The sequence below is a fragment of the Quercus robur genome, chromosome 2 (assembly GCF_932294415.1).
Source record: "Quercus robur chromosome 2, dhQueRobu3.1, whole genome shotgun sequence".
NCBI lineage: Eukaryota > Viridiplantae > Streptophyta > Magnoliopsida > Fagales > Fagaceae > Quercus > Quercus robur.
This window is the reverse complement of record NC_065535.1, coordinates 95,963,697-95,991,405: the sequence shown is the minus strand read 5'-3', so window position 1 is coordinate 95,991,405 and position 27,709 is coordinate 95,963,697. Positions and strand designations below refer to the sequence as shown.

Below are 27,709 nucleotides of genomic sequence, written 5' to 3'. Positions count from 1 at the left end.
TGCTTTTTTAATTTGTATATTAGTTTTTGTTGATCTGTGATTTGAAACATCATTCTAGGCCAAGAGTTTCAAACATCTCACTCATTTTACACTAACAATAAAAATGAAAAAATAAAATAAAATTGAGATGACAGTGTAAAATGACAGCTCTAAGGCTCTTTTTTTGGGGTGTTAGTGTCATAATCCAAAAATTGAGGTGAATGAAAAATTATGACACTAAACCCAAAAAAAAAGCCTCATCATCACGCTTTGTATATGTACACCTAAGTTTTCATCACATGATATTATATCATATCAAATTATTAATTCAAAATCAAATAACATACCTACTTAATATCATCATTACATAATATAAGTATATAACTTGTCATATGAAAAATATTAATGAAGAAAAAAGCCATGTCATATGTGAGTAAAGTAAACAAGAAAAACACATTGTTGAAGGAAAGTAATAATAAAAAGCCATATGTAAGTGAAGTAATAAAAGTTTCTCAAAAAATAAAGTCAAGTAATTAAAAAAAATGGGTTTAGGGAAAAAAATTATGATTTGTTTTATATACTGGCCGAAATCACTATACCGAGAGGAATTTAATGGAATTGAGCAAAATGGGTGGAATGTGCCAAAATTTTGAACGGGATGTAATAGATGGTAGTTCATATCGGTTAACTAATTGGAATGGAAAATTTCGGTCATTCTGAAAGGAACGAAATGGAATTCATAACTATACTTTTTCCAACCTCAAAAAGATGGGGCTTGAATGGGTATGACTGTATGTCAATGATTTAATTTAATATAAATGTAAATTATTTATACAAAAATATAAGTTATCTTTTCTAAACATATTATTATTGTTTTTCCCAAAACACTTGTATTCTATATATCTTAACACTCTCAAAATATATCTTAACACTCTCAAAATTGTCTTTAACGCTCTATCCTTCATCTATCTCATTAATATTGAAACCAACCTATCAAGGAAGAAAAAAAAAATCATCAACCCATCTCGACCTTAAGGTCCTTAACCAACTTCGCTCTTGTATCTCATGAGTCCGAAGTTAGTTTTTTCTAATCTAAAAAGGTGACAGAATAGGTATAAAATACCATATTGACATCCCTTAATATAAAGAGAAAGTCTATAGATTCAAAACCTGGAAAAATTTAACACTTGTTCATGAAATAGATTGTTAGTCATAAAAAATAAATAATAAAAAATGATATTAGTAACGAGTCTAAATGAGAACTATTACAAACTTGCCAACACAACTATTGTAAAAAATTATATCAATTTTTATTTTTTTATGTAGCATTGCTTTAATATGAAATGAAGAACACTATAAAGCATTGGGTTTTTATTTTTAATTTTTAAACGTGGAAGGAGGGAGAGATTGAAAAATGATTTATGAATAGTGAAGGTCAAACCCGGCGGGTGGGGCGGGTCAATGCCGGGTTTGTAAATTGTACAGGTCACCATTCTCCCCACCCAGCCGCAAATCCAAGGACAAATCAGTAATTTCACAACACCACAATCCAATAAATTATTAAAAAAACTAAATCCAAAATCAAATAAATAAATAAAAATCTTGCTCAAAAAGCAAATCATTTTCAATCATTATTTATAGGTGAGGTCCTCCACCACTCTCTTCTCTCACACTCTTTCCTTTTCTTAAAAACCCCTTACAAATTTTCAATTTATATAAAAATTTTCCATTTCGATCCCAAAAAAAATTCCAAACCTCAATCATGAGCAACGAATAGTAAGTCCATCATTTTCTCTCTCGTTTTCCTTCTCTCCAAACACCATTATACTTTCTATTTTTTCAACACGTGCATTAATTTCTTCTCTTTTTTTTGGATTTTTTTTTGTAGTGATTATTTGTTCAAGCTTTTGCTAATCGGTGACTCCTCCGTCGGAAAATCGTGCTTGCTGCTCAGATTTGCGGTGATTTTTTTTTTCTTACACTGTTTCTCTGAGTTTCTAATTTTGCTCTTTGAGAAAAAAAAAAATGTTGATTTTAGTGATTTGGATGGTGATTATGAATTAAATTAGTGGAATTTGTTAGGGTTTCGGCTTGATTGTTGTTTATTTGGTTATTTAGTGCTTAAAGTTTGTATTTTTATGTGTATTTTGACGATTTTCAGGATGATTCCTATGTAGACAGCTACATAAGTACCATTGGAGTTGATTTTGTAAGTCTTTCTCTCTCTCTCGTGTGTATGTATGAATGCATGCATATGGGGTTTTAAGATGCTCTAGAGTTCTCTTGTAAAAGTTTTAAGTATTTATTGTTAAATGGGTGGTTTAGAATTTGCCACATCATCACTACCTGAAATAAATGCCAAAAACAGTGCCTTATTAATGTTTAATTAAATGCTGATGATGAAGTATTATAATCTAAACCATTTATTTAACAATGAGTGATTATGATTTTTTTAAAACTTTATGATGGAGTTTTATGTATGTATGTATGTGGGTGGGTATGTATATGTTTTGGGTTTTTATATTTTGTTTGTGTATGGGTCAGTACTTGAAATTTTGTGGTGGATGTTTCAGAAAATCAGAACTGTGGATCTGGATGGAAAGACAATCAAGCTGCAGATTGTGAGTTGAAACTGTTATTTTTTTTTTTTTTTTGTTTATTCTGATTCAATGGTTGGGCAATTTAGTAGAAGTTGTTTCTGGATTTAGTCTAAATAAGTAAGGGTTCATGTGGGTGCATTGAGATTTTAGCAAAATTTAATTTTGATTGCTATTTTGGATGGTGGAGTTGGTCTAATTGAGATCTGTATAAACTTATGATTAATTTATTAATCGGTTCACCTTTCAAAGTATCATTCTTATACATCAGAATTCAGAAATTACCTAGTTTGTGTGAATCCAAGCAACTGTATTTATTCAAAAAAAAAAAAAAAAATTTGTTTCTGTTTTTGCTGCATGCCATAATTCCAGTGCTAGGCTATGATCTTTTTAACAAGGGATGCTAAGAATTTCTGGCTTGAGATCTATTATAGGTCAAGCATTGCAGCAGTAGGCCTGAATTTAACCTACTCTACATTAAGTTTTCAGATTGAGATCGGAACCCCAAATGTAAGGAAAGAAACTAAATCATATTAAACTCTCGTTTGTGTCAGATTGCTGATTTTACGATCAGGTGCCAGTATAGCAAGAAAAATTTAATTAAAAACCATAACCTGATCTCAAATGCTCCAGAAAACTTACACAGTAGGAATAGTTATTCCAAAGTGAATTTTTTTATCACAAAAGGAAAGAGAGAGATGCAGTAGCTGAGAATAGATTGACACAGCTCACACAAGCAAGAAAGAGCTAGAAATGGCCCTTACCCACAAGGCTTTGCCTGAAAACCATACTTGAGGTCAATTGCCCTCCAAATAAATTCATTGATCATGGTTAGAAAACCTAATAACTATTATAATTTGACATGCCTGTTCCCCTTGGTACCTAATCAAACCTATAAATAAGCTAACCCCATTTCAACATCAACAATAGTAAGACCTTTGTCCCAAAATGCTTGTCAAGATTTATCAATTTAAAAGACCATAAACTGGCTTTTGCCTGATTTTACAAGATTTCTAAAATACCCCCACTAAAATAGAAGTTATGATCTGAAAAGAAGCTGGAAATTACATAAGAAACCCGATCCTGTGCTTTTATGCTCCTGAATCATTTACTTTCTCAAAAAATATTACATACGATATATGGAGCAATATACACCAGGGGTAAACACGGTTGGCTAGGGACCGCACCTCATGAAGCTAAGGTCACAAGTTCGAATCTCCCCCTCCCCCTCCATTGGATCCAAAACTCACTTATCAGAATAAATGGAGCAATAGAAATGCCATGCCTTGCATACTTCTCTATTCCAATTTCCCAGTGAAACTTTTACTAGTAGACAGGCGTTTTATGTTAAGGATTCAAGATCTCTGAACAAGAGCTAGGCATTGATTTATGGTCTGTATGAAGCTTAATCTTCGTTCCACGTATAATTAATGTTACCTTTTCATTTCCTGTACTTTTAGTGGGATACTGCTGGACAGGAGCGGTTCAGGACTATAACAAGCAGTTATTACCGAGGAGCACATGGGATAATTGTAAGAATTTATTGCCTTTTGCCTTCTTGTGTGAGAAACTTTGCTCCAATAGATCTTGCATGCAGCTTGTATGGTAATTTTCAGATAAATGTGAGGCCATTGCCAGAATTCTTGTTTGCTAGTTGTTGCATTCATGTCCATCTCTGTATCTGAATCTATCAGTTTTAATATTATTGTAATTTTATTATTGTACATAATTGCTGAATCTACATTTGATCTTTATAGCCTTAGGCACTTTAGACAGTGTCTTGGATGTTCTTGTTTATTTGTTCTCCTTCGCAAATGATTAAATATCATATTAACTAAGCCTATATCGTGCTTCAGTGCCATTTTCTTTTTGCATAACCACTCTCAAGTGCAGATAAATGAACATACAGTCCTAGATAGGGTCATCTAGGGCTGAGTTGCATAAATGGAAGGACTAAGGCTTAGTTAGTTTAATTAAATAGACTGTATGATATTTGTTTTTAAGTACTGAGTAATTGATTAATCATCTTTTAGCGTTTCTCATGTTACCTGTTAATACCATGCTTGTTTTTGCACATTTTGTTGACGCTTTACTGACACTCCTCCTTTTTCTTTTTTTCTCTGAAGCAAAGCATTTTATAAAGTTGGACTCTTTTATTTTCCCCTTTTTCGTTGGCACTTGGGTTGGGGGGGATGGGGTGTTCGAACCCAGTATATATAATTATGAGCAACTTGCGATATTGGAAACCTTGATTTTGTAACATTTTCAAACCTCAGCACTATTTAGGGCACTTAAGTATCCTGGTTCAAAAGGCAGCAGAAGGTTGTTTATTTAGTTAGCGTAGTTTTTCTTTGTAATTATCATTAATATCATTGTACCTGCCTGAGAAATCTTACATTTATTGGACTGTGACAGATTGTCTATGATGTTACTGAGATGGAGAGTTTCAACAACGTCAAGCAGTGGTTGAATGAAATTGATAGATATGCAAATGATAGTGTGTGCAAGCTTCTAGTTGGTAATAAGTGTGATTTGGTTGAGAACAAGGTTGTGGACACTCAAACAGCCAAGGTATAGATCAACTGCCTTAACTCTTACTATTAAGTTAAGATAGTATGAATTGTGTTATTTTTTTGGTCAGTTTCTGCTTACCAAGCACACATCCAGTGTTTATAAGCCAAATTGGGATCTCCGCATACAAATGCAAGAAACTTGTTCCTTATAAGCCCTTGATAAAACTAACTTGCATGTGCACACGTGTATGTGTGTATATATGTGTGTGCATGGGACACAACACAAGGAAGAGTGGTGGGTAGGAGAAGAATTCCTCCCTATTCAAAAAGGGTGTGTAGGGTCTATAGCCAAAAAGAAGTCACAATTTGGACACGGAAACACAACATTTTATGAGAAACTTGGACACGAATTTGTGTGCGCGCATGTGTATCCAAGAAGCACAGACAAGTAACATGGTAATTCATGACCTGTGTGATTTGAGTTATAACCAGAAATGGTATGTTCATTGGTTTACATATTGCAATTTAGTGGCAGATGCGCCCAGTTCTGCACAAAGTATAATATATTGGAGGAAACACAGGAAATCAAGGGTATTATTCTTTTTCTTGCTGCATATTTGCATTTAACTTCTTTCTCTCCCCTGTGCCTAAATGAAATGCAGGCGTTCGCAGATGAGCTCGGAATCCCTTTCCTTGAGACAAGTGCTAAAGACTCGATTAATGTGGAGCAAGCTTTCTTAACCATGGCTGGCGAGATCAAGAAGAAGTAAAACCTCTAGTCTTCCTATTTCCCCTATTTTAGATGATATGATATTTTTTACCAGAATTCTGAATCAGAAACATGAAAAATCCCTGATATTTCTAATAATATCTTGATCACTTCCATTTTAAAATATTAATTTAAAACACGTGTATAAATATCTTACTGGCAAACTAATTTTGAACAACCCTGAAAAGAGGAGTCAGCAATATTTCAAATCCTGATATTGTGAAAAACATTTTTTACCTAGCATTACTCTTATACTTTTGGGTTAGAGAGTGGAGATAGTTGTTCCCTCTATCTTGTTATTGCAAATCAGACCAATAAGATGATCTTTGAAACTCTTTGATAGATATGAAATAGTTGTAATTGAAGCCATAGAGAAACTGTCATTTTAAATATCATATGGTGGTGTTTTTTCCACTGCTGCATAGGTTTCTTGCATTTCTGTAGGATGATGGAGTGTTTTGATACAGATCCCTATAATATTTCAATTTGCCTCCTTTTTTTCTGATCCATATGATTAAATTTTCAATATCTTTGCTTTTAATGTTTTTTATATTTTGCAGAATGGGAAACCAACCAACTGCAAACAAGTCAACTGGAACTGTTCAAATGAAGGGGCAGCCAATTCAGCAGAACAGCAACTGCTGTGGTTAGCTATGCTATGTAATGTTTATTTTCTGTTAAGATTGCAGGACAGTGAAACTATGTTGGCTGTATTCTCATATGGATCTATCAATACTGTTAAATATGCCTAATTCAATCCTGACTTAGTTACTTTTGTTTGGGAAAATGGATATCTAACAAAAGCTCATAGCCATCAGAAAATTTTCTAGCCATTTCTTCAGTTAGGGAAGAATCCATCCAAATGGAGGTGTGCATACAAACATTTACAGAATTTTCTATCAAACCTATTCGGCGGAATTTTTAAATTTTTTTTAATATCTCCTCTACTTGACAATTCAAATTATTATCATGTATGATTTTAATCAAATGACACTTAACGATTGAAGACCCAGAGTGTAAAATATTTTCAATTCGGCTGTAAAATATTTTCTTATTTTCAAGTGTTCGTTTACATGTAAAATATAGCCAAAGTTGTAAAATATTTTCAATTTGACCAAAGTTTGTGCATAAAAACTTGCAAAATATTTTACCAAAAAATCAATGGTAAAACATTTTACAAAACGCTCACTCCCTCTCACCCGATCCTATCTCCCTCTTCTTCTCAGTTCTTCTCTACCTCTCTCAAACTCTCTCCCCAACCAAACCAGTGAGACCAACAACAACACCCACCAGCGACAAACCACCGGTGGCGTCACTTCCTACCGAATCTGACCCAGTTCTTCAGCTTCGAAAATAGCCCATCAAGACCCAGATTGAAGAGATTAAAACCATTCATCTAAGATTGTTGAGTTGAGTTTTTGGAGGTTGGATTGTGGTGGAGCAGCCTTTGGTGGGTCGGATTACAGTGGATTTGGTGAGTGGATGATTTTTGTGCTGATGGATTTTGGGTATGGTCTATGTTTGTCGACAGTGGCAGAGGCAGAGTGATGGTTCCTTGACGAACGACATGGGTTGTTTGATGGGTTTCAGTTATAGGTTTCATTTGTCACGGTGGTGGGTTGACGGTGGCTTCACGGATGACTTGGGTTGTTTGATGGGTTTTGTGTATACTATGTAGCTTGGTGGGATATGATGATTGTTGCAATTTTTGTACTAGGTTGTGACTTTGGATTTGCTGGTGATGCTTCAATAACTCCAACTCGACAAAATTTTGCTTTGATTTGCTCTATTCTAGTTGGACTTTGCAGTGATGCAGTGGATTGTGTGATTAGAAAATTCTTACAAAATGATTTTCTGAACATTTTCACAAATGCTACCAAACATGGTAAAATGAAAATAAATATTTTCAATGTAAAATATTTTACATCTAAACAAACAGAGCATTAAACAATCCTACGTAAAATATTTACATTAATGAGTACTCTAATTTGTTAAGTCATGGATTCAAACTCTTTCGGCAAACATACTAATTAAAATGAATATACGTAAATAGTCTTCTTAATCATCACAATATGGATTGAAAGAGTTCTTTAAATTTGAGTTTGGTGGAAATTTTCGCCATTCAATATTTTTCTACTTAATGGAAGATCTGTTCGTCCAAGTTGTTTACTCAAACCTGTGACTATGAAATTTTCTTCAAATTGAGTAGAAGAAAAATTGGATCTGGTTGTGCACGACTGCATGAAGGATGCTTGAGTTATCCTATGACTGGCGAGAATGTATCACTTTTTTTTTTTTTTTTTTTGATGAATGAATATCTTTATTAACAAGGAAGAGCAATAGAAATACAACTAGCTGCCAACTTCATCCCACACAACAGAGGCAAAAATAGGGGGACAACAGCCAATATCAAAAGAACCAAAAACATTACAAGACAAGGACCACTTTGCTAGAGAATGGGCTGCCATATTGGCTAATCTAGGAACCCAAGAGACAAAAACATTAGACAGAGCATAAAGCAGGACCTGCATCTCCATAACTTTGGACCTAATTCTCCATGGGGAAGCTTGACTTGGATTAATAAGAGCATCACAACAGATCTTGGAGTCAGTCTCAATATAAATACCCTCAACTTCCAACTTGGCTGCCAACGACAAAGCCTATTTCACTGCTTCAGCTTTAGCTTGGAGAGGGAAGGTGGTATTCACCTTTTGAGAGCAAGCAAAGACCAACCTCCCTCTCCAATCTCTAGCCACTGCAGCAACAACAGAAAATTTTAGCCCTATTGCAACATCCACATTAATTTTAATTGAGAATCGCCTAGGAGATGACCATGCATGAAACAACTCCGTTGGTCTCACAGAAACTATCTTAGCAAATCTGGAATTTTTGAATTCAGCAAGAAGCCATCCAATCCTATGTCAGTCTCAATATAAATACCCTCAACTTCCAAAGTCCATCATACAGAATAGCTCCAAACAACAAAAATTCATTTCTCTGATCAAGATTCAAACTACCCAAGAAAGAAAAGGGGGGGGGGGGGGGGGGGGGGAGAGAGAAATTTAATGAGCTCTAGGGTAGAAGAAAACCCAAGAGCATCAGACCTCACACCCCACTGACTATTGAACCAAAGAACTTTTGCCACAAGGCATAGAGCAAAAAGATGGATTGAGGACTTAACTTTTGCCTTACAAAGGGGACATAGCACGTCCCCAATATCAAAAAATCTAGCTAAATTGGCCTTAGTAGGCCAACAATCAGCTGCAATTCTCCAAATTAGCATTTTAAGCCTTTCATGAAGATTGGATTTCCAAATTTGATACTAAAGTGGCTCAGATGACTGACTAGCTGAGAAACCCCGACAAATCCAATAGGCAGATTTAACAGTCAAATTTCCAGAGCTGTGGGGGTCCATGTCCACCCATCCTCAACGACACAAGAAGATAATGGAATTTTTAAAATTAATTCAATTTCTGAATCCTCAAACCATTGCTTTAGCTTGTGAATATCCCATGCATTATGATCAGAATTTAGAAGCTGAGAAACCAGCAGTATCTCACCCGGATTAACCCCAGCTTTGGTCTTAGGAATAAAACCCTGAAGATCAGGAATCCAGGGGTCATCCCAAATTCTTATGGTATTGCCATCACCAACAATCATACAAGCTGCATTAGAGAAGAGGTGCTTTACTCCTGCTAAGCTTTTCCAGATTGGAGAAGAGTTACCATGAGAGATATGGGACAGCCAGTTATGTCTGATTTTGTATTTAGCTCTAAGAACATTAACACAAAGACAATTCTTTCCAAACAAAATCCATCAGGCAAGTTTTGAAAGAAGGGCTTGGTCGAACTCCCATGACTTCCTGAAGCTCAAACCACCTCCCTTCAAAGGTCTACAGAGAGAAGACCAAGAGATAGGAGTCCAATAATGACTAGACTTTGTTTTAGGATTCCACCAAAACCTTCAGACCATTGAATCCAGCTGGTCACACAAATTCTTAAGGAATTGTAAGGCAGCCATGGTGTATGTTGGAATAGATTGTGCTATTGATTTGATTAGAGTTGCTCTTCCTGCCCAAGATAAATTTTTACTTTTCCAGCCACTAAGTTTGCTCTCTAACCTGTCTTTCACCATCCCGAGGTCTTGGGATCTGCTCTTAGATAAAAACAAGGGGACACCAAGATAGGTGGTGCATTGAGGGAGTGAATTCAGACCCCACCAACATTTTATTTGATTGAGAAACTGAGAGCTAACACCTTTAGAGGGGAAGACACCAGACTTCTCCATACTAATTAATTGACCAGACCAAGAACAGTATTTTTCAAGGCACATTTTAAGCGAGGCAAGCTCAGAAATCTTAGCTTTGCAGAAAAGGATAACATCGTCTGCGTAGCATAGTTTTGAAATAGCAGGAGCAGTGCAGGCCACTTTCACTGGAGATATGTTTTTTCGATCCACCTCTCTATTGACCAACCTCATAAGAACCTCACTGCCTAGAATAAATAGGTATGGAGAGAAAGGATCCCCCTGTCTGAGGTCACAACTAGGAACAAAGCCTGGACAAATTCCCCCATTTAGCAACAAGGAATATTGAACAGTGGAGATGCATTGAAAAATTAAATTAGAGAACTTATCGCTAAATCCAAAAGCTTTAAGCACCCTTATTAAGAAGCTCCATTTCATTCTGTCATAAACCTTCTAAAAATCTAGTTCTATCCCCAGGAAACCCTTCTTCTTCTTCATATGCTTGAAACTATGGACTATCTCTTGAGCAAGGTCCACGCTCTCTGTGATCCATCTATTAAGGACAAAGGCAACTTGAGCTGGATCCACTAATCTGTTCAATAGCGGCCTAAGCCTACTCACTAGGATTTTTGTTATAATTTTGTAGCACACATTACAGAGACCAATGGGTCGGAATTGGTTGAAATTACAAGCCCCATTTCTCTTTGGAATGAGAGATATGTATGTTTGATTGAAGCTTTTTAGCATCCAGCCATTTTGGAAAAAGCTTTGCGTAGCAAGCACCATTTGATCCCCCACAACTCTCCAGTAATGCTTGTAAAAAAGAGCAGGGAAGCCATCAGGGCCTGGGGCCTTTAAGGATTTCATCCCAAAAACCACCTTTTTAATTTCATCTCTGGAAGGTATTCTGCAAAGCTCATCATTTTCTTCATCAGAAATACAGGGATTAATTAAGTTCTCCAACTCTCCAGGGATTTGAGGATTACTAGACTGGTACAGAGAATTGAAACTTCCTCTAAAGCAATCTTGGATGTCAACTCTATTATTGATCCAAGAGCCATCATCCAATTTAATTTCTGAGATACGAATTCTTCTCCTACGAATGAGGGTAGATAAATGAAAGAATCTCGAATTCCTATCACCCTCTTTTAACCATAGTTCCCTAGATTTTTGCTTCCATCTCAATTCTTCCTTGGTCAACCAATCATCAAGCTCAAGATTTAGAGATGCCTCTAGCTCAAGATTCTCTTTAGTGGGAGGTTTCTGTTGAATTTTGGCAATATTAGCTTGTATGGCTTTAATTCTTTCTCTTACAAGGCCAAAAACCTCCTTTATTCCACTTCTTTAAATCTTTTTTTGTCTCTTCCAATTTTCTTGCAAGTCGAAACCCATGAAAACCCTCCACTTCTGCTTGCCAAGCATTCTCCACCACAACTCTACTCCTTTCATCCTTAGTCCACATCGCTTCAAATCTAAAAGGGCGGTTGAGATTTTCAGGCTCTAGATGGGTGTCAAGCAGAATAGGATTATGGTCTGAATTTGCATTGGACAGATGCTTAACACCAGCCTTGGGAAAAAGAATTTGCCATTCTCGATCACAGAGACATTGATCAAGGCATTCCTTAATATTTGCTAGACCTTCACGCCTATTTGACCAAGTGAAAGACGGCCCATTAAAACCAAGGTCGATAGCTCCAGTGTTTGCCATGAAGTCCCTATGACTATCCAAGGTTCCGAAAAGGAAAGCACCATATTCTCAAGCATCTCCCAAAACATGATCCTTTTATTTCTCCTACAAGGCCAATAGATGGCAAAAAGCAGCCATGGCGAATTGGGAGGGTCAGAATACACAAGAGTAGTAATCATATTTTTGTCAGAATACATAACTTCCAGCTCCACCCCTAAACTCCAAAATAAAGCAAGACCGCTAGCTCTACCTGCTGGCTCCACACAATAATAATTAGCAAACTATTTGATTTTATTTATTCTTGGAGATTTAGATTTAGTTAGGGTCCTCATGGTGACTTCGGGGGCATGATTTATTAGAGTAGAAGAATTATCACCAGCCACAGATTTATTAGAAGAGAGATTAAGGGTTTCAGAGTTATTACCTTTCCCATTTTTGAATCGTACAACACGAGAAACAGCTTTAGCTCTGGCTTGATCTTTCAAAGAGGTCCTCCTAGATGAGTGTTGACTAGAAGAGGCTACTGGGATGAGGTTAGGAGAAAGGAGTGAGTGTGGATTAATTTCAGAAAGTTGAGGGAGATTGTTAAGAGAAAATTGCAAGGAAGGAGCTTGTTCAGAAGTCTTTAGTTTTTTTGACAAGGAAAGGGAAATTTGGTGGACTAGTTGAGCTTAATTTTCGTTTATACTCTCTAATGTAATGGTGGGGATGGGCTTGAAGTGTGGATTTGGGGTCCATTGGAGGGGATTTTAGGTCAAATGGAGGAGATATGGTATTAGGCCCGACCGATGTGGAGGTTGGGTGAGTTGGGCTTTGGGCTAACTTGGATTTTGGGACCATCCAAGGTGTCTGGTTTGGTGGGATGTCAAAAGGACTATTTGGTTGATATGTAACTGAACTAGCATGAGTCTCTAGGTTTCCTGTGACCTTTGAAAGGTGTGTAGTAGCCTCTTCAGTACTAGTCCCATCAATCAACCCGGAACACGGGTCAAGAACATCAACTGAGAGGTCCTTGAAGCCTCGCTTTCCCCTCTCTTCCATGGCATTCCAGGACCTTACCAGACCTTTGTTGTTGAAAGCTTCTAACTTTAGACCAGGCTGAAACTCATCATTATCAGCACGGAGCCATCTTCCAAAAAAACCACAATGGACTCCATCCTTTTGAACTAATTGAACTCTCTTGTCTTGGCAATCTCTCTGATCATGCCCCAAAACTCCACAGCCAAAACAAAAATTACCAAGCTTTTCATACTTGAATGGTATCCAGATATCAGGGATGTGTTCTCTTTCTAAAGAAAACCCAAGAACAAGAGGACAACTTACATCTACTTCCACTTTGACCTTGATATTTTTCCTCCAAACCCCAGTGGTTAGACCTATAAAGTCAGTTTCTAAAGCATGTCCAGCTGTACTACCGATTTTTAGAAGATTTTCATTACTTTGTCTGTCAAGAGGAAGGCCATGCACCTGAATCCAGAATTCTGAGGTTGAAAAATCCACCTCGGTAGTACCATGTTCTGGGCTGAAACGTTTCAAAATCAAATGCTCTCCTTTAATCAGCCATGGTCTCCTGTCTCAAGCTCGTCTAACATTTGCGTCATGTTTGAAAGAGAACACAAAAACATTTCTATCTACCACAGAGACTTCAACTTCATTTAGAACATTCCAAGCTTTTGTCAAAATTTCCTTGACAAGAGCTTTAGGGAAGGCTTTCTTTGAGAGGATTTTACCAATAAGAAGATGTTTAGAGGACTCTTTGGATGAGGGGACCACAGCAAGATTGACTTTGTTTTTTAGCCAATTAAATTTAGATGCCTGGGAGACATTTACCTCATCCATGGCACAGGCCACAAACATAAAAGGAGGCAAACTATATAGACTAGAGAAACAAGATATAGAGAAGAAAATTACAGGGAGGCTAAATGAAGTGAGACTTCAACAAGGAAAGAAAAAGAGCGAGACAGAGAGCAAAAGGGAGATATGAAAAGAAAAGGACAGCTTCACAGAGAAGACACAGGTCTCACGTGGGGAAAGAAGACTTCACACGGAAGATTAGAGAGGCATGACACCCGCGAGAATGTATCTCATTAAGCGCACCCATAAAGAAATCATTATAAATTCATATCTGGATTTGCAAAGAACCTAAAATATATCTCTTTAAGCGCACCCACAAAGAAATCATTATAAATCCTGATGCCACAACAAAATGCAGTTTAATCATATTTTTAAAACAAAGAACAAAAAATGAAACAACCCACAAGAAGGGGGACAAGCATAGGAGGGAAAACAAATAATCTATATAAATCATAACCATCCCTAGGAAGAAGAGCAGCAAGGCTTCTTGGTATTTTCCTCTGATCCCCCCACTACTAGGGTCTTTCCTTCTTTGATGCTAGCAGGTCCTGGCTCATCCGAGGAAAGTGACTTCTTACTAATTATCCGGTAAATCTCTGCAAGAATTGTCTGGAAAGACTTCTCAACATTTGTTGCTTCAAGAGCAGACGTTTCAATGAACGAAAGGCCTTCTTTCTCAGCATAACCCTGGGCATCCTCTGTTGCAACTGCTCGGAGATGCTTCAAATCAGTCTTGTTGCCGATTAGCATGATCACAATGTTGGAGTCAGCATGGTCCCTGAGCTCCTTCAACCACCGGCTCACATTTTCAAATGTTGTTGGTTTAGTCACATCGTACACAAGAAGAGCTCCAAGGGCACCCCTATAGTAAGCACTTGTTATTGCTCGGTATCTCTCCTGTCCTGCAGTATCCCATATCTGAGCTTTCACAGTTCTTCCCTCAACCTGAGAAGGAAAAAAACTTTGTGGTGTAAAGACATGCAATAAAAAGCTGGTTTCATATAACATAAAACATCAGACTAGATGGATTTAACAGGACACATTTTGAAAGCGCATTATAAAGTAAGCAGTGAAAAGAATGAAATCTCATAAATCAAACCAAAGCCTCCTGACAGTTGGGCTTCATCAAACTTCTTCACTACTAACATAAATAGAAGGAAAAATGACGCTTCAATTAAGTAACAAATAACTTTGGATAGATAGAATGACATAAAAGAATATTTATGGCCGGCCTTGACTAATTTGTTAGGATCCATAGCTAATCTCAAAATTTATAAGGTTTGGTCATTGTTGTATATGCTCATTGCTCACTGGCAACAAGATAAAATGTATGTGAAAATGGGAAGATATTGACATCAAAGACCTACAGATATCACAAATATTGGTAGCCTGTGAACTACTAGTAGTACACCGCTAAAGACTTTTAGTGAAGCTAGTCAAAACATTAATGAATGATGAAAGAGGAAGCCCTTAGAATTTGGGAGTTGGTTTCTAGTCCAAAAATTGGTTGTAAATCATAGAACAGTGCTTAAAACTGGCAGAATCATTCAATATTCCTGGATCAGCACTCTCATGGGAATGCCTTAATGTGAAGCAGAATTGGTAATTACTCTAAACTAAAATCAACCAGCAAGGTTGCCAGAAAATTAACAAACTCTCCTAATCATGTAACAAATGCTAACAATGAGTTGAGCTGGGCTAAAATGAAACAGAACATTGCCAATTGAATGTATAAGGGCAAAATGCAGGCACCAGGATTAGTTTAAAAACTAAGATCTTGCAAGCATTTGGTGAGGAGAAGTACTTCCACCGTGCCCATTAACAACTTCCCCACCCCCGCCCAACCCCCCCCCCCCCCCCCCCTTTTCCTCTTTCTTCTGTTACTTTTTAACAATGACCCTCAATCTCTAATCAAACCAAACTTTAACTGGGAGTATGGCCATGCAACTAAATTCTCCATATCAAATCGTTTATAAAGGAAAATCCCACTCAAGTCTAAACTACAAAATAAATGCTTTCCTAATGACAACTTCAAAATGACTTAGCTAGGGAACAAAATGAATTAACACCTTTTAAAATGGAGAATAAGGGAATCTAATACAAAAATGGAAATTAAGAGAAAACTCACAATATTTGTCCACATTCCACAACTTTATGCCATGTATCCTACATCTTTAAATCTAACATTCCACATGTCTTTTAACCTCTCCTCTGTTAATATTCTTCTCCAACTCTCTCTCTCTCTCTCCCCAAAATTAAGCCTCCAACCACCCAATTGTGACAGCCTAGAATACCCATGTGGCAAAATTTGGCAGCTATTTAACATTCCATATAATGCCAAACCATGACAAATTTCTGACTTTAGAGTCTATTGAATTTGACTGAAAAACTTTGGACTCTATTGCATGGTACATGTTGAAAACTAGTGTAAAATGCAATGTGTAATGGGAAAGATAAACATTGACAACTCCCTTTAAATTTCAAATCAAAATCAAAGTTACTGCATGAAGGAAGGTTCTTTAATGGTGCAGATAGAAGTTAGAAGAATTATTTAAATACTTTGACATATTACATAAAAACAAAATGATTCATACATGTATGTGCAATTGTTAAAATTTTCTTTACTTTTTGAGTCAACGAACCCACAAATTCCACACCTTAACAGGTTGAACATAGAAGTACCACCAGACATACAGAAAATTGAGGGTCACTTGCATTTTATTTTAATTAAGCTTTGTTTTAGAAACATAACCCATTTTCAATTCACAGAAGATTAGAAACTAATTGCTCAAATCAAACAGGAGCTCCATTTGGACCACTTCCTCCAAACCCAGATCCAAATTACACACAAATCACCATAGTATTACTTTTTAAAAAAATTAAGCTAATTTCAAATCTAAATTACATGCTGGCATGGTCATGCCTACATACACATATGTAAATATATATATATATATATATATGCACCACAGAATTACTAAAAAAGATTCAAATAACACCCCACCCCAGAACCCTCTCAATAGTTTACCCAAAAAAAATTAAGCAAAACCCAGATCCAAATTACAATACCATGTATATACGTTTAAAAAAAAAAAATTCAAAATTTAGGGAAATCCCATTTCCAGGTATACTGTGTGTACTGAAAAATAAAAAATTCAAAATTTAAGCAAATCCCATATCCAATTATACACACACAGAGAGACAAGCATGTATGTATAGCAAACCCCAGATCCAAATTACACACACCTGTGTATATATTAAAAAGATAAAAAAATTTAAACAAAACTCATTTCCAAATTTTGCTATATGTATTAAAAAAAAATCAAAATTTAAGCAAATCCCATATCAAAATTATGCACACACAAAAACATATATGCATTTATACACTAAAAAAGATTCAAAGTTTAAGAAAATCCCATTTCCAGAGTATACTCTGTGTACTAAAAACAATTCAAAACTTTAAACAATTCCCATATCCAAATTATACACACACACACACACACAAGCAATATGCATACAGTTACTAAAAAAGAGTAAAACTTTAAGCATATCCCAGGCCCAAATTACACACACATATTTAACATATAAGCATATACACACTGAAGTATATTCAAAAAGCAAATCCCATTTCCAAAGTATACTCTGGACTAAAAAAAATAATTTTTTTTTTAAAATCCCATATCAAAATTATAAACACAAGCATATATCCATACATATAATAAAAGAGTAAACTATAAGCAAATCCTGGATCCAAATTCCAGAGAAACACACAATTATGTGTGTATAAGCAAATCTCAATTCCAAATTATGCTGTGTGTTAAAAAAATTCAAAATGTAAGCAAATCCCATATCAAAATTATGCACACAAACATATATGCATTTATACACTAAAAAAGATTCAAAATTTAAGCAAATCCCATTTCCAAAGAATACTCTGTGTACTAAAAAGAATTCAAAACTTTAAACAATTCTCAATTCCAAATTATACACACATACACAAGCAATATGCATACACTTACTAAAAAAGACTAAAACTTTAAGCATATCCCAGATCCAAATTACACACACGTATCTAACATATATCCATATATACACTAAACCATATTCAAAATTTAAGCAAATCCCATTTCCAAAGCATATTCTGTGGACTAAAAAAATTCAAAATTTAAACAAATCCCATATCAAAACTATAAATACAAGCATATATCCATACATATACTAAAAAAGAGTAAAGCTATAAGCAAATCCCAGATCCAAATTACAGAAAAACACACAATTATGTGTATATAAGCAAATCTCATTTCCAAATTATGCTGTGCGTATTAAAAAATACAAAATTTAAGCAAATCCCACATCAAAATTATGCACAAACCAACATATATGCATTTATACACTAAAAAAGATTCAAAATTTAAGCAAATCCCATTTCCGAAGTATACTCTGTGTACTAAAAAGAATTCAAAACTTTAAACAATTCCCATATCCAAATTATACACGCACACACACAAGCAATATGCATACAGTTGCTGAAAAAGACTAAAACTTTAAGCATATCCCAGATCCAAATTACACATACACATTTAACACATACGCAGATATACACTGAAAGATATTCAAAATTTAAGCAAATCCAATTTCCAAAGTATACTCTGTGGACTAAAAAAATTCAAAATTTAAACAAATCCCATATCATAACTATAAACACAAGCATATATCCATACATATACTAAAAAAGAGTAAGACTATAAGCAAATCCCAGATCCAAATTACAGAGAAACACACAAATTATGTGTATATATACAAATATAAAACTAAACCTGGAGGGTACGAGTAGCAAATTCGACTCCAATGGTGGACTTAGATTCCAAACAAAACTCGTTCCTAGTGAATCGGGACAGCAAGTTCGATTTCCCAACTCCAGAATCGCCGATTAATACAACCTTGAACAAATAATCGTACTCCTCATCTGCTCTCCTAGCCATCTTTTTCTCTCTAAAAAAAATACAAACTTTGAAGAAAACTAAAATTTGTATAAGAAATGAAAAAATAAAATTACAAGAAGTTGTTTAAGGAATTGTTCTCTGAAGAAGAAAAATAGAAGAAGAAAGTGAAGAAGAAGAAGGGGATGGAAAGAAGTTGAAAGTTGAAGAAGTTGAAGTGAAGTATTGGAAAAATCAAATGGTTTTTGCTTGTGTCGGATATTTTTTTATGTTTTTTACCTTGGCTTTGATCTATTTGACCCAAATACCCTGTCTTTTTGCTGGGGTCCACCTTACTTTGAGGCTTTGTTGTGGGGTAAATAGGGAAAGCTAATTTTTCAGTCTCTCCTTTTTTTTTTTCTTTTTTTTTTCTTCTTCTTATAAGAAAACATTTTGAATCTACATATTTGAAAAGTTTTTAAGCTTTTCTTTGACCACGTAAATGCAAGATTTTCTAGCCAATTAAATATAGAGTAAATCATTATTTTATCACAATCATTATTTCGTTAACACCATCTATGATTGAACCCTTTTTTTTTTTTTTTTGATAACGATTGAAAATTATATTAATACTAGACTCTTTTTCAAAAAAAAAATACTAGACTCATTTTTCAAAGGTACTTGCAATAATACTCTTTTTTTTTTTTTTTTGGTTTAGTATTTTAATATTTTAAAGTGAGATAGAGATAATGTTCTAAATTTTAAGTTAAATAGAGAAGATAAAAGAAAAAACCTAAAACTTAAAAATAGTAAATAGTAAATTACTCTTTTAACTTAGTTTGTGTTTTTTAATTAAAAATTTTTTATAATAATTTAAAATTATTTAACTAAAAGATAAAAGTATTTTAGAGAGTTTAAGAATTTGTGTAATGGTATTTTAGTACGCAAAATGTTGAAATCCAAACGAGAAATTCTATTATTAATAGTATATATTCAACAAACATAAAATAAAATAAATTATATTAATTAATAACAAAAAATAATAGATTATATGATTAAAATTTGTAAGGTTTATTACATGATAATACCAATTGATTTTAGATATTAATGGAGTTTGAAATTTCAAACTCGAGTCCCTTATTTGATTATAAAAGAGTTTAGTAATTGAGTTATATGGAATATGTTACTAATACTAATTTTTATTATGTATTGATTATAAGAATTCAACTTGGGTCCAATGTTACGTCCACTAAACTAGATAGGATGTTGCTATGTATCAAAGAATTGCCACATGACAATATCTCATCGAGTCTAGTGTACAAGATGCATTGAACCTAAGCCCCTACCTAATTATAATCGGTTATGTTAATAGTTGTGAATATTTTTTGAAAAAAATATTGTCTTTATATATATATTGCCAAATATATACTCCGCATGTCATGACATAAAAATTTTAATTTATTAATTAAAAATACGAGCTAGATGAAGCGTATAGGCCTGACTAGATTAGTCCCAAATAGGGCCATGCAAATAAAACCTGCTTGACCTGCCAACTCATCCAACCCACAGGTCACAACAACCCAACATTGGTCTATTATGTAAGATGGTGTGGGTTGGACCATCAAAATAGCGGGTCTTTTTTGATTAGTAGATTGAAATTTTTATAACTCACCAAAACCAAGCCTCCAACCTACATTTTACATATATATATATATATATATATATTGCAAAAAGTGGTAAATTTTTATTAAAAAAATGTTTATATTTTCTTCCTTAATAATTTGAGAAAAATAATGAATTATTTGAAATAATACCCATTAAGAAGGTTAACTAAAAGGCACTATTTTATGACCCCAATTAGAAAGGATTAATCTAAGAGTGGGTATATTGTATTAATTTGCCAATCTTCCAAAGTTGAAACCACCAATTTTTTAAATTAATTCGCTGGTTTTAAAGATAGGTGGGTCAGCAACGGATTGAAATTTGTCCAACCTACTAGTAGCATTTTGGTTATGAATACTTGTCTTAACCTACCTTAAACAACTTGTGAATAGTCCTAGTCCCAAATAATATTATATAAGAGTGGCTAAAAATCTATATAAAAAAGTTTAATTAAAAACCGATGACTATTAGATTGGCCTGTAGATGTTCTTAATGAAAATGTTAAGAGTTCAATCCTCTTCCCTAATTGGATGATGATAAAAAATTGAATTAAATAAAATTGATGGTGTCACGAAAAACACCAAGTCCTAAACTCGTCCATATAGCTTGTCCAATAAAAGACAAGCTAGGGCGAACCAGGCAAACAAGGTCAACCCAAGCATCCATGTTGACCTCGTCTATCTTCGGACGGACGAGATCCCATGGGAAGCTTATCCGTCCTTAGAATCATTTGGACAAGGACGACCCGTCCTTGATAATCTCGTCCGTCCTTGACGAAGGATGGACGAGCTCATTTGATTGAACTCTAAGTGCCAAATTCTCCATGGAACGCAAGTCCAACTGAGGTAACTTCCATGGCGGTTATGGAAGTTACCTCCAAATTCTCCGGACCCCTCGACATTAGGAATGGTTATTAAACAGATAACCGTTCCACACATGCTATATAAGGATTCTTCGATAAGAAGGTAAGGCAGTAAGATATTTTCATTAAAGAAATTACTCCCTTCTTACAGAGAATTCTGAGTTCACTAACTTCACCATCGGAGAACTTTTGGCCGGTCCCCACCAGTCTCCTCTGATTCAGTGTTCTTGTTTACAGGATACAGCCCAAAGATCATCAGCGCTCGAGACTTATCAACCTACTGATATCCAGGGAACTATCAGTTGGTGCCGTCTGTGGGAAAGGAAGATTGTTTTACAGTTTACTTCTCCGTGACAAAAGGTTGATGGTTCGGACCAGATCGAGGGCTACTAGCCCAGGCCATCAAGGAAGCAGGGATGCTTCAAGCAACCCTCATCGCGATCGCCAATCTGCACCGGTCATGCAAACATCATCTGTCCAACATGTGCAATCTATGGCGGAGTTGACTCGCCAAAACCAAGAGTTAAGAATGGAGATTAATATGAGGAGGCAGACACGTGAAGAACGTGAAGAAGGAGGACAAACACAGAGTCATGATGAAAGAGAGAATACTGAAATTGGAAGTCAGTTCAGAGGCACCACTTCACGAACGGTACCACACTTGAAAGAAGAAATGGACCAAATGAAGAAAGTCATGGAGGAAATGAAAGAGAATATGAGGAGGGCGAATCCGATAGAAGATTTGGTTCACAGAACTGATTCCCCCTTCACGGCTTCCATCAATGGTCACCCTCTACCATCAAAGTTCAAGTTGCCTTCTCTGGATTCATATGATGGAACACGCGATCCATTTGATCACATCGCCACCTTTAAGACCACCATGCATCTTCAAGGGTGCCCGACGAAATAATGTGTAGAGCCTTCCCTACTACCCTCAAGGGCCCAGCAAAATACCCCCGAATTCGGTAAGTTCTTTTGAAGAGTTGAGCAAGTTGTTCGTTAACAATTTCATTGGGGGACAGAGGCATAAGCGTTCCTCGTCCAATTTGTTGACCATAGAGCAGGGGGAGAACGAGAGCCTGCGGTCGTTCATCACCCGTTTCAACAGAGAAGCCCTTAGTGTGGACGAAACAGATGATAAGCTCTTATTGGCGGCCTTCCATAATGGGGTGAATTCAAATTTGTTTATACATAAACTCTATGAAAAAAAGCCCCAGTCCATGGCCGAACTTGTCCATTCGACTCAAAATTTTATGAATGCAGAAGACGCGATCATTGCTTAAAAGAGGAAGAGGTCTGAGAGAGTAGACGCAAACCCCAGATGCCATCCCGAGCAAGGCCCTCGTCCAAAGAAGGGACGAACGGAAGAAAGGAAAGACCGAGATAGTAAGAAGCCAGGCTCTTCAGCACAAAACCAGCAATATACCCCTTTGAACATTCCACTTGAGCAGGTCCTTATGTAGATCAAGGATGATCCTTCCTTGAAGTGGCCGGAGAAAATGAAGGGAGTTTCCAATAAGTGCAATAGGAACAAATATTGCCGTTTCCATAGGGACCATGGTCATGATACAAACGAGTGTTTCGATTTAAAACAACAAATTGAAAATTTCATAAGGCAAGGGAAGTTGAGGAATTTCCTTGGACGAGACCACAGGGACAAGAAACTGAAAGGGAAGATGGAAGAATCATCACGACCACCGCTCGGAGAAATAAGAGTCATTATAGGGGGAAGTTCGACAGACCAGTCGTCCAAGTCCAAAAAAACATACTTGAAGGTAGTGTAGAGCGTCCAACTTTCTGGACGGCCACCGAGAGCAAGGTCCACGGAAGAACAAGCAATCACCTTCACGGACGAAGACGCTGAGAGAATTCATCACCCCCATGATGATGCTCTCGTCATCATCTTACTTATTGCTGACTACACAACTAGAAGAGTACTTGTGGACAAAGGAAGCTCGGTGGACATTTTATATTATCCAACTTTTCAGCAGATGAGGTTAGGACGAGACCAGCTCCGTCCAATAAACTCCCCTTAGTAGGTTTTGGTGGAATAAAGGTACAACCCGTGGGTACTATTTCCTTTCAGTGGTACTGGGGGCATACCCATGACAAATCACCAGGGATGTGAACTTCCTTGTGGTATATTGTCCATCCTCCTACAACGCCATAATTGGAAGACTAACTTTGAATAGTTGGAAGGCTGTTACCTCTACTTACCACCTATCAGTCAAGTTTCCAACAGAACACAGAGTAAGGCAGGCACAAGGGGACCAACTAGCAACAAGAGAATGTTACCTAGCCATGTTGATCATGAACAAGTTCAAGCCATGAATATTGAAGAAAAGAGAGTTGTAGCAGAGCCTACCGAAGCATTGGAAGATATTTTCTTGGATGAAGATAACCCTGAGAGGTGTACCAAGGTCGGAACAGATCTAGAAGAGAAGATTAAGCAGGACCTCGTCCAATTTTTGAAGAAAAATATTGATGTGTTTACGTGGAGTCATGAGGACATGCCGGGTATAGACCCTAGTGTCATTACCCACCGTCTGAATGTATGTCCTTCCTCCAAGCCAGTGTGGCAAAAGAAGAGGATGTTTGCCCCTGAGAGAGATGATGCTATCAAAGACGAGGTTCAAAAGTTGATGGTGGTGAAGTTTATTCAGGAAGTGTACTACCCGGATTGGTTGGCCAATGTAGTAATGGTCAAAAAGGCAAACGACAAGTGGAGAAAGTGCGTAGATTTCACTGACTTAAACAAAGTTTGCCCCAAGGATAGTTATCCACTGCCACACATTGACCAATTGGTAGACTCAACTGCGGGCCACAAGTTGCTTAGTTTCATGGATACTTTTTCTGGATAAAATCAGATAAGGATGGACGAGGCAGACCAAGAGAAAACATCATTTGTCACCAGTCAAGGCTTATTCTGTTATAAGGTGATGTCATTTGGCTTAAAGAACACAGGGGCGACATATCAGAGATTGGTCAACCACATGTTTCGTCTGCAGATTGGGCGGAATGTGGAAGTCTATGTAGATGATATGCTGGTGAAGAGTCAAGACGAGGGAAGACATTTAGACGACCTGCAAGAGACATTTGACACACTGAGACAGTATCACATAAAGCTAAATCCTAGCAAATGTGCTTTTGGAGTATCATAGTAGGCGTGTCCACAGGAACCCGAAAACCGACCCACCTACCCAAACCGCCCGGTCCAACCCAAAAACCGACCAACCTGACACCGATGATGGTCGGAGACGGTTCTCCGCCACCAAAAACCGATTTAGGCGGATCGGATGGTGGGTTTTCTTCTTCAAAACCCAATATACCCGATCCGACCGACGAAACCCATGAAAGAAGGCCGGAGATACATAGATCCGTTCAGATTCATTGATTTCTGGTGAAGGTTTGGTAGTTTTTGGTTAGATCCGGTGAAGATCTAGGTTTTATTCCTTAGATCCGGCGGTGAGATGAAGATTTTGCTCAGATCTACGCTTGATTCGACGGTGAGATGAAGATTGTGCTTCGATTTCACTTAAATCCGACGATAGAGATGAATTTTTCGCTCAAATCTAAGCTTGATGTGATGGTTTTTGCTTCGATTTTTGCTTAGATCCGGTAATTTTCGCTCAAATCTGGGCTTGATGCGGTGATTTTGAGCTTCGATCCAGCGAAGATCTGGTGCTTGTGCTTTGATTTTCACTTAGATCCGGTGACAAAGATGAATTTTTCGCTCAAATCTGAGCTTGATGTGATGTTTTTGCTTCCATTTTTGCTTAGATCCGGTTATTTTCGCTCAAATCTAGGCTTGATGTGGTGATTTTGAGCTTTAATTCGGCGAAATTTCGGTTATTGTAACTCAGCATAAACCCGATCGACCCGACCGTTGTTCGCCGGAGTCCGATCCGACTTGACCCGAAGTCGTCTGCGATCGGCGATGGGTCGTTCAGCCGTCCACCCGACGTAAGCGGGTTGGTTACAGGTTGGACATAAATCCGACCCGGCCCGACCCGTGGACACCCCTAATCATCAGGGAAATTCCTTGGCTTTATGTTCTCCCACAGGGGAATTGAAGCGAATCCTAATAAAATTCAAGCAATACTGGACATGAAGCCTCCACAAAATACCAAATAAATCCAATCCCTTACTGGACGAGTTGCTGCACTCAACAGGTTTGTCTCTAAAGCCATTGACAAATGTTTGCCATTTTTTAAGGTTCTTAGAAAAGCATTCGAATGGATCAATGAGTGTCAGAGAGGAGTTATATTTATACTTAGCAGTAACCCCGCATGCCGTGAGCTCAGCATTGATAAGAGAAGAAGATAAAGTGCAAAGACCTGTGTACTATACGAGTAAGGCATTGAGGGGAGCGGAAGGACGGTATCCACAAATGGAGAAATTAGCCTTCGCATTGATCACCGCTTCCAGGAAACTGAGGCATTATTTCCAAGCACATGTCATTAATGTCATGACAGATCATCAGCTCAAGAAGGCAATGAATAAACTGGAAGCTGCAGGAAGATTGATCCAGTGGGTTGTAGAGCTCAGTGAGTTTGACATTAGATATCAACCAAGGCATGCCATAAAAGCTCAAGCACTAGCAGATTTCATTGCGGAGTTTACCCCAAGTCATGATGAGACAGAAGACAGTAAGAGATGGGTCGTCCATGTGGATGGTTCGTCTACATGGCATGCAGGTGGAATTGGTGTGGTCCTACAATCCCCAGAAGGAGACAAATTGAAACATAAGGTTCGTCTGCAGTACCAAACAATTAACAATAAAGTCGAGTATGAAGCCCTCCTCATAGGGTTAGAATTGGCTAAGTCTGTGGAAGCCAAATCTATACTCGTCTTGAGGGATTCTCAGTTGATCATGGGGCAAGTAAATGGGATGTATGAAGCAAAGGAAGAACGGATGAGAAAGTACCTTAATAAGGTGATGCGCCTTATGAAAAGATTTGAAAAAGCTGATTTCGTTCAAATCCCAAGGGAGGAGAACGTGGAAGCTGATACAATAGCAAAAGAAGCCTCAGCAAATGAATCGATGGACGAATTTGATGAAGTTCAGTATATGCCAAGTATAGATATCCCAGAAGTACAACAAGTGGAGAGCAAAGGAAATTGGATGACCCCGATTATATCATACTTGAAAGACGGACGACTACTAGAAGAGAAGGACAAAGCCAGGAAGTTGAGGGTGAGATCGGCTAGGTACGTTCTTATAGACGAAGTGCTGTACAAGAAAGGCTTTTCTCAACCTTATCTTAGGTGCTTGGCTCCGGACGAAGCAAACTACGTACTGAGAGAAGTTCATGAAGGAGCATGTGGCAATCACTCAGGAGCCAGGTCACTCGTCCACAAGGTCGTTCGTGCAGGGTATTATTGGCCAAATATGCAAGCTGATGCTAAAGCATACGTCAAGGTCTGCGACCAATGCCAACGGTTTAGTAACGTCCCCAGACATCCATCAGAGTACCTCACCCCGATGATGGCACTGTGACCCTTTGCACAATGGGGACTAGACATTTTGGGTCATTTCCCTCTAGGCACAAGGCAGATGAAGTTTCTAGTGGTGGGCATTGATTATTTTACCAAATGGGTGGAAGCTGAACCGTTAGCAAATATCACACAACAGAATGTAAAAAATTTCGTGTGGAAGAGCATTGTGTGCAGATTTGGAGTCCCCAAGGTATTGGTGTCTGATAATGGACGACGATTTGACAATGCACTCTTCAGGGACTTTTGCATACACTTTGGAATTCAAAATCATTATTCCTCACCTGTACACCCCCAAGCCAACGGTTAAGCTGAAGTTGCAAACCGATCATTGTTAAAAATCATCAAGACTCGGCTTGAGGGGGTGAAGGGAATATGGCCAGACGAGTTACCAGGTGTTTTATGGGCATATTCCCTAGCCTATGGAAGCGAAGCAGTTATACCTGCAGAAGTACATATGGCCAATCATAGGATGATGATGTATCAAGACAAGGATAATGAGGAGCAACTCCGTTTGAGCCTCGATCTGATAGACGAGGTAAGGGCAGATGCGGAGCACAGGGCAGCAAAGTACAAGAACCTCATGGCTAGGCAGTATGATGCAATGGTGTAGTCAAGGCGATTCAACATAGGAGATCTTGTCCTGAGAAAGGTCTCTTTGGCAACCAAAAACCCAACGCATGGGAAATTGGGCCCAAATTGGGAAGGACCCTATAGAGTTATCAACTGTAAAAGGTAAGGATCCTACTACTTGGAGACCCTGGATGGGAGAAAATTGGAATATCCTTGGAATGTGGAGCACCTGAGGAGGTACTATCAGTAAAGTGAGCCTGGATTAAATATTACTAAGGACGAGCTTGGAGCTTGTCCGTCTACTTACGTTCTATTTATGTTTAATACTATTTGTGTTTAATACTGCTATATTATTTATGTTATGTCGTGATTATGGACGAAGTTATGGAGTTGTACTTATTAAATAAAAAAGGCATTAGTATGCATGTGCCTTATCTGTAAACGATATTTATGTTATGTACAAAGTGTTGTGTGAATTTCAAATCTCCATGCTATTTCTGTCCAAGCTAACCCCCAAGGAGGCTAAAAGATTCAAGACGAATAAATTCTCTAA

General features: G+C 37.2%; 3 protein-coding genes across 3 annotated transcripts; 2 read left to right on the top strand and 1 right to left on the bottom strand.

The window, feature by feature from the left end:
* The first annotated feature begins 1,592 nt into the window (after nt 1–1,592).
* LOC126716042 (ras-related protein RABD1) lies at nt 1,593–6,629 on the top strand. Its single transcript, XM_050416948.1, has 8 exons — nt 1,593–1,755; nt 1,868–1,940; nt 2,141–2,188; nt 2,553–2,600; nt 4,037–4,108; nt 4,992–5,147; nt 5,752–5,855; nt 6,419–6,629. Exons 1-8 carry the CDS (start codon nt 1,742–1,744, stop codon nt 6,507–6,509), a joined length of 606 nt encoding a protein of 201 aa, XP_050272905.1. The 5' UTR covers nt 1,593–1,741; the 3' UTR covers nt 6,510–6,629.
* A 7,291-nt stretch (nt 6,630–13,920) lies between these two features.
* LOC126716040 (ras-related protein RABA2a) lies at nt 13,921–18,824 on the bottom strand. Its single transcript, XM_050416946.1, has 2 exons — nt 18,462–18,824; nt 13,921–14,589 (listed from the first exon to the last, which is right to left on the bottom strand). Exons 1-2 carry the CDS (start codon nt 18,624–18,626, stop codon nt 14,107–14,109), a joined length of 648 nt encoding a protein of 215 aa, XP_050272903.1. The 5' UTR covers nt 18,627–18,824; the 3' UTR covers nt 13,921–14,106.
* A 4,854-nt stretch (nt 18,825–23,678) lies between these two features.
* Nucleotides 23,679–27,196, top strand: LOC126706005 (uncharacterized). Its single transcript, XM_050405257.1, has 5 exons — nt 23,679–23,846; nt 23,955–24,199; nt 24,252–24,386; nt 25,303–26,509; nt 26,954–27,196. Exons 1-5 carry the CDS (start codon nt 23,679–23,681, stop codon nt 27,194–27,196), a joined length of 1,998 nt encoding a protein of 665 aa, XP_050261214.1.
* The last annotated feature ends 513 nt before the right edge of the window (nt 27,197–27,709 follow it).